The sequence below is a fragment of the Vigna umbellata genome, chromosome 1, assembly GCF_029865625.1.
Source record: "Vigna umbellata cultivar VRB3 chromosome 1, Vumbellata_1.0, whole genome shotgun sequence".
In the NCBI taxonomy this organism is placed as follows: domain Eukaryota; kingdom Viridiplantae; phylum Streptophyta; class Magnoliopsida; order Fabales; family Fabaceae; genus Vigna; species Vigna umbellata.
In genome coordinates, this window is record NC_142165.1 from 5,157,184 (window position 1) to 5,170,463 (window position 13,280).

General features: G+C 30.8%; 2 protein-coding genes and 1 pseudogene across 2 annotated transcripts; 2 read left to right on the forward strand and 1 right to left on the reverse strand.

Annotated features, from left to right (window-relative positions):
• Positions 1–554: 554 nt before the first annotated feature.
• LOC124837777 (putative O-methyltransferase 3 pseudogene) lies at positions 555–1,724 on the forward strand (annotated as a pseudogene).
• A 101-nt stretch (positions 1,725–1,825) lies between these two features.
• On the reverse strand, positions 1,826–4,396 carry LOC124837775 (Pentatricopeptide repeat (PPR) superfamily protein). The gene has a single exon (XM_047313238.2). It carries the CDS (start codon positions 4,310–4,312, stop codon positions 2,399–2,401), a length of 1,914 nt encoding a protein of 637 aa, XP_047169194.1. The 5' UTR covers positions 4,313–4,396; the 3' UTR covers positions 1,826–2,398.
• A 3,524-nt stretch (positions 4,397–7,920) lies between these two features.
• LOC124837776 (Major facilitator superfamily protein) lies at positions 7,921–9,721 on the forward strand. Its single transcript, XM_047313239.2, has 2 exons — positions 7,921–9,093; positions 9,272–9,721. Exons 1-2 carry the CDS (start codon positions 7,979–7,981, stop codon positions 9,693–9,695), a joined length of 1,539 nt encoding a protein of 512 aa, XP_047169195.1. The 5' UTR covers positions 7,921–7,978; the 3' UTR covers positions 9,696–9,721.
• The last annotated feature ends 3,559 nt before the right edge of the window (positions 9,722–13,280 follow it).

Here is a 13,280-nt window from a genome sequence, read left to right on the forward strand (position 1 = left end):
AAAACTATATTTTATAAAAAAAATTGATTTTAACCGCACTCTTGGGTCCTTTATATTAGTGTGTAATTAATTTTTTTTTGTATAATTTTGATTGTTCAATTTTGCCATATCTATTTGAAAGAAAAATTACTTATCATAGTTTTAATGACTCTATTATTGTTCACACAATTGAAAAGTTGGACATTTTAGCTCAAATGTTTACTAGTCAGCTAATAATGTTTTGACAGATTAATACCATTAATTAGCTTATTAAATTTTCATATAATAAAAATTGAGTGTTCTTTCAAGCTTGAATGATGTGATGTAAACGCTTTGTATTTTATTCAATTTTATGTTAAAGAATGTACACTTAATACTTATTCAATTTTGGGTTACAGAAAACTCTTATATACTTAATCTCTTTGGTTTCTTGTCATCAATCAAAGTCTAGATTTATGTTTGACCTTCAAGTATGCTTATAAAGACAGGGTCTGCTGCTGTGCAGAAGAGATAAAAAAAAAGTTAACCTCATTGCTTCACTGCCAATTCATTCTTCCAAAACTCACTTCATCCCTCGCTTGACGCGAATCATGGTCCATTCCTGCTTCTTCTCTCAACTCAATCACACCGACAACGAGCTTGAAGTCAAGTATGCACTCACTGATGCCTCTTTGCTTCTGCTTAAGAGCCATGAAATGAGTGTGGCACCTTTCCTTCTGGCCATGCTTGATCCAGTTTTAACAAATCCATGGAATCAGTTGTCTAGTAGGTTCAAAAATGGTAATCCTACACCGTTTGAAATGACGCATGGGAAATCGTTTTGGGAGTATGCTGGTAGTGGTCCCAGAATTAACATCTTATTCAATGATGCCATGGCAAGTGATGCTCAACTAATCACTAGTTCGGTGATTGACAAATGCAAAGACGTGTTCATGGGATTGGAGTCATTGGTTGATGTTGGGGGAGGTACAGGAACCATGGGAAAGGCCATTGCCGAATCCTTCCCTCAGTTGGAATGCATCGTATTTGATCTTCCACATGTTGTTTCTGGCTTGCAAGGAAGTGAAAACCTTAAATATGTTGGAGGGGACATGTTTGAGGCGATTCCTCCAACAGATGCCATTTTGTTGAAGGTAAAATATCGTCACAAATCATAGTACAATCTTAATTAAATTCTTTGCTTTTCTTTTCATATACTGGTTAGACTTAAGAGAATTAAAACAAGGAATTGATCAAATGGAAAAGAAAGACATCATCATCAATGGGTTCACAAAAATGGTCCTCCTCCTCCTGAACGCCATTGTGTAGGACGTCCTCAGCAACAACCACCTCCCCTTCTTTAACAACAAACTTCTTTAACAACAAACTTCTTCATTTGATGACGTGATGAGGGGTCAATGATCTGTGAATTTTTTTGGGACAGTTTCAATACTATGAATGATAATACGCATGCTAGATTTGAACAACTGGAGCTAAACATGGTGACTGCTTTGATACCATTGATGCTCGAGTTGAATATCTAGAGCACAACATGAAAGTATCTACAACGTCATTTTGGTTCACATGGCGGATCTTCTTCATAAATAGATTTCGATTTCATTGTATTTTCTTGTAATTTTATTTTTAGCTTTTTCTTTTGTAATGCATTTCCAATTTAATAAAATAATTGACATTTTCTTTATGACTTTATTTTATGGCTTTCATTTGTATACGTATTTACATTCAAAGAATAACTTATGGTAAACATAATAATACATGTAAATGTCATCAACAACCATGTGTTTACAATAATTAAAATAACTACACAACAATAACATACACATATGTTAAAAAAACTATGCCAATGTAATCAATAAACATAACATACATTGATGGTGAAGAACCAAAAAAACTATTTGTTTTAACACCAAAATCTTCTGGTAATCGATTACAACCATGGTGTAATCCATTACCAGAGAGGTTTTGCCCATTTAACCTGCTGGTAATCGATTACAACCATGGTGTAATCGAATATCAGAGAGTTTTTGCTTACACAAGGTGAAGTCGTGCCCTCCTACATGACTTCAGCATGCAGTAATCGATTACCAGATCTTGTAATCAATTACAACACCCTAAAATTGTTTTTGGAGTGTACGACTCCACCTATGACCTCTGTGTCAAGGTGAAGTCGTGTAGGAAGTCACGACTTCTTCATTTGAAGTCGTCTAGCTCCCGACTTGCATACTTCGATAATTTAAATTTGTTTGCCTAGTTACATAATTTTTGGTTCAAATTTGCCTACGTATAAAAACCAAATTACAACATATATCCTGCCTTCCTCAACTTAACCTTGAGATTTCTTACAGATTATAACCTTGAGATTTCTTACAGATTATAAATATATGACTATTCATGTGGTATGTTTTCACTGATGAACTTACTAGCTATGCTCCACCCAGCTCCAGGCTGTTGTTTTCTTCACTCCCTGTTTTCTCATTTTATCCCTAACTTTGTCAACATCTTTCCACCTACCAGCCAAAGCATATATGTTGGAAAGCAACACGTAATTTCCAGAATTATGTGGTTCAACTTCGAACAATTTATCTGCAGCAAGTTCCCCGAGTTCAACTTGTTTATGAATTCTGGTAGCATTTAAAAGAGAACCATAAATGCCAGCATGGGGCTGCATTGGCATTGTTTGAATCAACTTCATAGCCTCTTCTAATTTACCTACTCGACCTAGCATATCAATCATACATGCATAGTGGTCTACATCAGGAACTCTGATTGATTCAAAAACTTCCCAACCCTCATCCAATAATCCTGCATGACTGCACGCAGTCAATACCCCAATATATGTTATGCGGTCTGGTTCAATACCATCTTCTTTCATTTTTGACATTAGCTTGATGCTTTCCGTTCCATGCCCATGGGCTGCTAGCCCGGAAATCAAGGTGTTATAGGAAACTAAATCTCTGTTTTCCATTTTTTGAAATATTATTCTTGCATCCTCCAGATCTCCGCATCTTAAGTACATGAAAATCAAAGAATTGTATCCCGAGATACTAAGCTTGATATGGTTTTCATTGAGGATACTGACAGCCCAATTGCCTAAGCCCAGTCTTCCAAGGTGTCCACAGGCAGAAAAAACAATCACCATAGTCACCTCATCTGGTTTTGAATCTTTACTCGATATCATTTCCTTGAACAGCTCGATTGCCTTTAGTGACTCCCCATTTTGAGCATAACCAGCAATCATCGAATTCCACGAGACAGTATTCCTTTCTGGCATCTTATTAAAAAGGTCTCTTGCCATAGATAAATTACCTACTCTTGCATAAGCACCAATCATGACGTTCCACGTGACAGAATTCTTACAAAGACCCAATTGGTCAAAAATCTTCTGAGCTACCTCAAGGTTACCGCACTTTGCATGCATATCAAGAAGAGCTGTCTTGACAAAATAATTTGAGCGAAACTTCATTTTGCCTAACTTTTTGACAATTGACTCAGCTAGGCAAGCATCACCAAGTGATGAGCAAGACGACAGAACAATTACCCAAGTTGTTTCATCTGGTTCAATACCGGAGCTAAGCATCACATTGAACAATCTTACAGTTTCTTGTGCTGCTCCACTCTGAGCATATCCTGATAGCATTGCATTCCATGATACCACACTTCTTTCTGGCATCTTATCAAAATATCTCCTTGCAACCTTTAAATTCCCCATCTTTGCATGTCCAGTAACCATGGCGGTCCAAGTAATAACATTCCTTTCTGACTGGCCCATCGTACGAAAAAGTCTACTGGCTTCATCTCCATTCCCGCACTTCCAGTATCCAGAGATTATGACGTTCCAATCTGCAACAGTTCTATCGAGCATTTCATCGAACAGTTTCCTGGCAACCTCAATATGTCCATATTTAGCATAGGTAACCATAATTGCATTTCGGACATGATGATCGCGACTGTGTCCTAGTTTCAGTAAATGAGCGTGAAGTAGCTCGCTGGACTTTCCTGCAGATTTTATCAAAACCATATAAAACGATGCATCAGGCTTGATGTCGTAGTATCGCATATGTTTAAAGAAAGAAGTAACTTGTGCGGTAGCAGAGATTTGGGAGTAATATCTGAGCATGCAGGTGAAGACATGTTCATTGGGATATGTTGCTACATGAAAAATGTGCCAAGTGTAATTTGAGGGTGCAAGGAGGCGCGTGCATTCGGTAAGGAGAAGCGCCACCCAGTGGTTGCGGTGGTGCTGGGAGTGGAGGACGAGTTGTGCATGGAGCTGTCTAAGTTGATGAAGATTTGCTACTTTGCCTGTAATGCTTTTTTTGCTCAGAGGTGACATGCCACTATGCAATTGCAGAGTTAAACAAGAGGTACCATTGATATTAGTCTGAGACTAAAATCTGACTCTTCTTACCTCCGTATAATAAAGTACATGTAGATTATGTAGATTATTAAACGTTGTATATCACATGCTTCTTTTTTTAAGATTTATAATTTGTAAATTTAAGGGTAGATTTAAAATTATTTTTTTATTTTAAATTTTAATACATTTTTATTTTTAAACTTAAAAATAAATAAATATAACTTTTTTAATTTAAAGGTATTCATTTTTTTTTCATATTAAAAGATTTTTATGATATTTAAGTTAAAATGTATTAAATCGATAAAAATTTAATTCAGTTAAATTATAAGAAATATATCTATTTATTTTTATTTTTTATGTTTAAGAACCATATTAAAATTAAACTGATATAAATTTTAATTTTATATAAAAAATTTAAGAATTAATAATATATTTATTTTTTGTTAATAAAGTAAGAAAGTAGATATATTACTTGATTTAATTATAAGAGAACTGGTTAAGTATAATTTAGTCAATTATAATTATATATTATTAAAATAGATTTGATTTATATAGTATAATTTATTAAATTTAATTCATTATCATTATAACTAGATCTGATTAAATTAAATTGAATTTGATTAGATGAAATAATCGATGATTAAATCAATTATCCATATCTAACAAATTGAATCTGTTAAATAAGATATAAGATAATTGATTAAATATTATTTAATTAAGGATCACTGCCTCTAATTATTATATTGATTTTAATTACATAAAATATGATTTAATACCTTTTTTAATAATTAAATTTTTTGGACGGTTAAAATAATTGAATAAAATATGATTTGTTAGTCTGTACAATATTTTATTAAATCGAATTTTATTAGATAAGATAGTAAGATTACATTTCTTTTTATATTTATTTAGAAGGAAAGGATGTCGGATAGTTTAATTAGTTACCACTCGGTCTAATGAAATAAATTTTTTTTATAGATTAAGATAATTGATTAAATACAATTTAATTAATTCTCTCATTCTATTCTATTAAATTGAAATTGATTAAATAAGAAAGTTCTTTATTTGTACTTAAATCCATTTAGGAGGTGAGATTATAATATAATATATCTAATTAAATTAAATTTGTTTGATAAGATAATCAATGAAATATAATTTTATTAATTATCCTCGTATCTAATTAAATTTAACTTATCACATAAAATATGATATAATATTTTTTATTTCATTAAGGGGTGGGAGATGGTATAAATAAGAATGTTTGTGTGATATAGTTATACCACACAAAACATATCATTGTAAGAGTTGAGAGTGATTACCCATTATTGATCAAAACTTGGTAAAGGCCTATTTGGTGAGCCAGAAAAGCCTCCCAGATCTGAAAAAGCACGTTTTCTAACGGTAAATTTCCAAACTCTTAAACTAATAATTCATATACAATGTGTGGTTTATTAGATAATATGTTTTTGGACCGTTTCTTCATGTATCTCCAATTCCTTTCATACCTTCAAATTTTAAAATTACTCCTCAGTATATTTCTTTTCATTAAATAAAAAGGTGTATGAAACCTATATTTTAATTTAGATACTTTGATAAATTTCAAAATTCGTAAGCTTTGATAAATTTCAAAATCAACAGAAGATTTAGATGAATTTCAAAATTTATTTACATTTTGTTCACTTGAATGGATGGATTTGGGGGACAGTGCTTGAATGAATTTGAAAGTAAATTTTTTGTTGTTTATTTGAGTGAATTTGGAGGTAAGTGAAAGTAGATTTAGAAGTAAAGTTTGTAAGAATTACTGTAGGATTTGATTGAGGTATTTACTTCCAAATTCACTCTCACTTACCTCGAAATTCACTCAAATAAACAACAAAAAATTTACTTTCAAATCCTCTCAAATTCATTCAAACACTCTCCCCCAAATCTATTCAAGTGAATAAAACCTTAGACTTTTAACGAATTTTGAATTTGTTGAAGTTTTTAAAAAAAATTTCAAAAAAATTTCAATGAATTTCGAAATCTGTTAAAGGATTTTTCCTTTTTTATTTAAAGAAAAATCTTTCAACAAATTTCTAAATTTATTAAAGTCTTCAAAAATTTTAATAAATTTCAAAATTCGTTAAAAAATTTTTTTTTAATAGATTTCAAAATCTATTGAAAAAAATCATCTTTCAACGAATTTTAAAATCTCTTGAAATCTTTAAAAAATCTATTTTTAAAATCCGTTAAAATTATCTAAATTTTTTTAACGGATTTCAAAATCTATTAAAGGATAAAAGATGAAGATGTAAGTTTCTCAAACTGGAGAAGGAAAAATCTTAAAAAAAGTTACCTTAAATTAAAAAAAAAAATTATATAAAATAGTTTAAGAATTTAAAAAAATTTGGAAGTATAAGAAAAAATAGTAAGAGGTGTAGGAAGAAATGCCTGATGTTCTTAAGTTGAAAATAAGTTAGAAAATGGGTGGCTGGAAATTTTGCTCTTTAGATTTTCCTTATTTTATCTTTATAATGTGTTAAATAAATATAAATATACTGTGATTTTTGTATGTAAAGACAAAAACAGAGTGTGTAGTAGAAAAGGAAAGTGTATATAACATGATTATTGGATTATATGAAATATATCGTGGTAGAAGCCCAAATCACTAAATATATATTAATGATTCATTTTTTTTAATTTAATTACAAAAAAAATTATAGTAGTTTTTTCTCTCAGCATTTATTATTTATCATGAAGTTAGGGCAAAATAGAAGAGAAAAAAAAATTATTTTTCTTCATTTTCTTCTGTTGTAATATATACACATTACCGTATACAACATGTAATCCTTAGAGCTCACAAAAAAACAATAACATAAAAATTAATGTTAATTATATAACTTACTATATAAATTAATATATATGATAAATTTTCTCTTTTGCACCAGGACAAATCATTCAGTGTTTGAAATATATTACAGGACTTATGAAAATAGTTTATAACTATTTTATGAAGTTTTTCGATTTATATATTTTTGTGTTGCAAAATTGTATGAAATTAAATACTTAAATATTTTTTGTTATCCCAATTCTTTCTAGTGTAAAAATCTCTGGAGAATATCTTAAATTAATAAATGCTCTTAAATTCATATTAATGTAAGATAGATCCATTCCTCCCGCACAATCTTTTCAAGCTTATAGGTCGTGGTTGATTCAAAACCACATTTTACTTGTACAGCCACATTATTCCATTTAATTCCTTAGTATTTTTGTTACCAGGAGCTTCAAGAATGTACTCTTGCATTAGCTTTTGTCCAATAATTTGTGTATATCTGATTAAAAAAGAATTAAAAAACATAAAATCACAGTATTTAAGAATTTTTTTTTCGTTTAGGACTTCTTTAATTAAAATTTACTAATTTAACTACATTTATTAATATAAGGTGATTAAATATGTGTTTTTCTTATGTAATAGAAAATAAAAATGGAAGTATTATAATTTATAATTACTTTGGACAGATAAAAAAATATATTGGAGAGATTAATTAGGTGATGACTAAGCATATTCTTGATTTTGGTTTTCAGCATATATAAGACCAACACACAGTAGTTACTGTGAGTTAAGAAGTGTGAAGTTCAAATTTTCTCACCAACTTCTTCACAATGCCTTCAACTGCCTTTCAATGGCTGAGTCTTGTGGGCATCATTTGGCTCCAATCCATAACAGGAACAAACACCAATTTCCCTGCTTACTCATCACAGCTAAAACAGCTTCTTTCCATCTCTCAGTTTCAGCTCAATAACCTTGCTTTTGCCTCTGATGCTGGCAAACTATTTGGTTTTTTATCTGGCCTGGCTTCTATTTACTTACCCCTTTGGCTTGTACTCATGATTGGTTCAACTCTTGGACTGGTTGGCTATGGTGTACAATATCTCTTCATTACAAACCATATCTCCTCTCTCTCCTATTGGCATGTCTTCTTTCTTACTGTTTTAGCAGGAAACAGCATTTGTTGGATTAATACTGTCTGCTATGTCATCGCCATAAGGAACTTTCCATCCGATCGCCAAGTTGCTGTGGGGATAACAACTAGTTACCAAGGGTTAAGTGCTAAGGTTTATACCACCATTGTTGATGTTGCAGGACACAAAAAAAGAGCCATAGCCTTTCTCTTTCTGAACTCAGTCTTGCCTTTTCTAGTTAGCCTGATAACAACTCCTGTGATTAGAGAAATTGAAGTCATAAGTCCTAAACACAGTAGGGTTGGATTTGATGTCATCTTTGCCATAACAATTGCCACTGGAATTTATGCTGTCATGAGCAGTTTGGAGTTTGTCTCAAACAAAATATCTCCACTGGGTAGCCTTATTGGTATTCTAGTGTCCCTTCTCGTGCCTATGTTAGTTCCACTTTCCATGATGATAGTAGGGTCATGGCACAAAAATACAGAAAAACAAAGAGTCTATAATTTCACTACAGAAGCTGGTCATGACAAGAGAACGGAAAATGAAGTGAAAGAGGATGAAGAAAGTGAAGAAGTTCATGATGTAGGTGTAAGAGAAGAAGTAGAAACCAAGTTAATGTTGAGAAGACTTGATTTCTGGTTATACTTCTTCGTGTATTTGTTTGGTGCAACACTGGGTTTGGTGTTTCTGAATAACTTGGGGCAAATAGCCGAATCCCGAGGCTATTCTGGAACTTCATCGTTGGTGTCTTTGTCTTCTTCTTTTGGATTCTTTGGACGTCTCATGCCATCTATAATAGATTACTTTTACAGGTAAATAATTCATTTTCTATCTTCCTAGTTATTCCTGTCTAACACCAACCAGTACTTAGTGCATTTATTTTGTAACATAATTGAAATAAAAGATATAAATGTGTTAGTTGATATACATAAATAAAGATGAACCTGCTATTAGATTTTTATTGACATTTTTGTCTATGATGGTATGCAGGGACAACAGGTGTGCAATATCAAAACCAGGTTATATGATGGTATTAATGGCTCCAATTGCTGGGGCGTTTTTCTTACTGCTGAACAAGACTCACCTTGCCTTGTATGTTAGCACTGCCATAATTGGAGTGTGTAATGGTGCAATAACTTCAATTGCTGTGTCGACGACCACTGAACTATTTGGAACCAAGAATTTCTCAGTGAATCATAATGTGGTGGTAGCCAACATTCCTGTGGGGTCCCTTTTGTTTGGATACTTGGCTGCTATTGTTTATCATAAGGGAGGGAATGAAAATGGAAAATGCATGGGCATGGAATGCTACAGGAACACTTTCATCATATGGGGTTCCCTTTCTTTCTTTGGCACTTTTTTGGCTTGCATTCTACATCTTCGGACTCGCAAGTTTTACTCACATAAACTATAGGATATATATATATATATATATATATATATATATATATATATATATATATATATATATATATATAACATGGATGTATACGTTTTTTATATACAATCTAATATACACAGTCCGTATACTATTATCTTGTACAAGCTTTACAAAGCATTGCGTTGCCATTTTTTTTTTATATTATGGATGTAATTTCAGTTTTAAAATGATTATACTTATACCCCCATAAAAGAAAACGGTAAAAAAAAATACATATAAGTTGATAAAGTATGGTATGTTTGTAATTTGTTTTATCTTTTATTGCATGAGTAGTGATGAAAGGAAAACAAAATCAATAAATAAGCTATGCATAAGATACCACATCTTGGGAGAGATATAAAGAAGATAGATAAATGTAGGTATAATAAATTGTGTGAGTAGAATGAGAGAAAATGATAGCAAATGTTAATTGAACACTAATTAGTGATTTAGATAGGTATGTAGACCATTTCAATGGTGATTAATTAAAATTATAGGCCAAACAGTAACACACCTATCAAATATAATGATTGACATATATGTTTACTTGGTTGTGAAGTGCCGTCATGTATTTGTGATACGAGAATGGACAACAATATAGTTTAAACTGTGAAATCTTTTCATAATTTACTTCTATACCAATAAGAAATCTAGTCTCCATCGTCTTCGTTAATCAAACTCTCTCATTCTTTATTTACATAAATTTCATAGAATACTCCAAAGCTGAAAAGTTAATTTATATTTATAAAATAGTGATGCTGTTAAAAATTATTAAACCACCTTTTATATATATATATATATATATATATATATATATATATATATATATATATATATATATGTTTTATTAATTTATGTAATCTCTGAAAGTGTATTAAATTTTAGTTGACAAAAAATATTTATAAGAAAAAAGATATACTTTAAACACAAAAGTATTTCAATAATTTTTATTTTTAATTTAAAATAAAAAATAAAAAAATATCAAAAATTATTTAAATATTTTTAATTTTAAAACCTAAAATCCATATATAAAGATATTTTTATCAACTAAAATTTAATACACTTTAAGAGGTTACATAACCAAACTCATATATATATATATATATATATGCGCACTTATCAAAGAGTAATTATCTTTCTTAATAAGAAGTGGAAACATGCCGTTTCGTGTCTCCAAAGAGTAATTATTAATATGTTTGATTATGTTTTGGCCATTAAAAGCACTAAATATAAAAACATTTAATTTCAGAAAACATGACATTGTTTAAGGTCAATAAAATAGTAGTCATTTCTTAAAATAGAATTACGTATTTACTTTATTTGTCAATGCACTAGAGCAAAATCAACTGTATAGTATGGTATTGATATAACCTACAACTGTCAATAACAATTGCATTGAAAATTAGTTAAAACATATTTAAAAGACTAAAATATGACTTATTTAAGGATAAACTTACTTAGTTATGTATGAAATGTAAATTTGTTTATTTCCATTCAATATGGCTTTGTTTATGTATATAAGAGAGCTATTGACTGGATGTGCGACTTGAGGGTCTATAAACCCATGTAGCATCCTTTCCTGCTTCTAACACAAAACAAGTACTTAAATTGTATACATTAATGTATAAGACAATTAAAAAAATTAAAAGTTAACTTACATCACCATAACTGCAAAAAAAAAATATATTTAATTCTTGATTTCTCGCTAAGATCTCCTCCAAATCCATTGATAAATATATAATAGAAGATCACTTTGTCTACCAAAAGTAGTGACATCCCATATGATGAGACTTTTTATTAGTGAATGCAGTTTTAGTGGTTTACATTACTCTATAGCCATATTTGTAATTTTCTTGCAAAATTTTATATTATTTCATTAACATATTATTGTAAACTTTGAAATCAAATTTGTCATGTTATGTAGTTTTTCAAAGACAAAATATTCATCTAAAAAATGAGAGAAATAAGAATTGTTGATTTCTTTTTCTTTCCTAATTTCATAAGGAGTTTTATGATATTAAGTTCAATCCTAAAATCTCTGCTTTCCTTTTCTCTCAAGTATGTGTAAGTGAACACAAACAATCTTGCAAATTCGTCTCCCCACGTCTCTTTAAATATTAAATAGTTTAAAACGAACATAGCCTTATAAAATATCTCAAACATGTTGAAAGACTTCTTTTTATGTAGAGGAAGTAAATCTAGTAAGTTCACTGTAATCATCACTGTAATCTAACGTCTTAATTGGTCCAAACATATTCATGTGTATGCAAGAGTTACAAGGGTCTAGAAAAGGAAGCAATATACTTTTGGGATTAGAACAAATTTTGATTTCTATCTATTTCTTACATGTTTAGCAGGGAATGAGTTTTTCTTAGTAATTTTTCAAATTTGCTTCATATTGAATTACTAACTTTTTGTTCTAAATCCATCTCCCATCTTCTTTGAAAAGCAAATATCTTGCATTCTTCCTGTTTAGATAGATAACACCATTAACATATTATGCCATGTGGTATAAATAATTTATTTCCATTATAATCTTATCGAAGAAAATCATGTTTAGTAAAATCTGAACCAACATTTTCAATATATGTGTACACTCAAATTAATTTTACCTTTGTATAATGAATTTTAACTAGGAAATTAAAATACATTTGAAATATTTATAATTGAATTTTCTTTATTTTTTAAATAATTTATTTAGATAAAATAATTGAAATATCTTATATTTTAATTTTCTTGTTTGGATGAAATAACTTAACTTCTCTTTTAAGACAAAATTTTATCATAAAAATATTTTAGTAACTCAATCTTACCCTTCAATCCAAGTTAACTTAGCTTGACTTTTGATTTAGGATAACTCATCTCAAATCGTCTTAAAGATGAAATTGAGACTAGTCGGCTCAACCTTTAACCTAGGATTACTCAACTTAACCTTTGGTTTAGGACAACTTGTCTTCAACTTTGAATGAGGCAGGTCTTGTAGCCACAACCTATGAACGAGTTGAGTCTTCTCGAACTTCAACCTAGATCGACTCATCAAGATCTTTGGTTTCAGTCAACTTGTCATAATCTTTAACCTCGACAGACTCGTCACGACATTAACCCAACAAACACATCTCGACCTTCGGTCCAAACCGAATTGGCTCGACAGGCTAAATCGTCTTGACCTTTAACCTACACTGATTCGTCTTGATCTTCGACCTGCACTTGTTTGTCTCAACCTTTGGCCCGAGCTGAAAAATTTCAACCTTTTACACAGTCCAAAATGTCATGACCTTCAACCTAATTGAAATGTCTCGACCTTCAGTCGGGCTGAAATGCCTCAACCTTCAACTCGAGCCAAACAGTTTGACCTTGGCCTGGAAAAAAATGGCTCGACCTTCAAAACAGACCTAATTGGCTCTATCTTTAATCGATATTTGAATCGGCTCAACCTTCGATGGAGACTAAATAAGCTTGGCCTTCGTTCAAGATCTGAATCAACCCAACCTTCAGTCAAGATCTGAATCGACTCAACCCTTGAATCGGGTCGACCTCAACCCTCGGCATGGGCTAAATCGACTCGACCCTCGTCGTAGG

Coding starts and splice junctions, on each gene's coding strand:
- LOC124837775 (XM_047313238.2), bottom strand. CDS start 4,312: ATGTCACCTCTGAGCAAAAAAAGCATTACAGGCAAAGTAGCAAATCTT.
- LOC124837776 (XM_047313239.2), top strand. CDS start 7,979: ATGCCTTCAACTGCCTTTCAATGGCTGAGTCTTGTGGGCATCATTTGG. Junction 9,094..9,271: donor ATAATAGATTACTTTTACAG/GTAAATAATTCA, acceptor GATGGTATGCAG/GGACAACAGGTGTGCAATAT.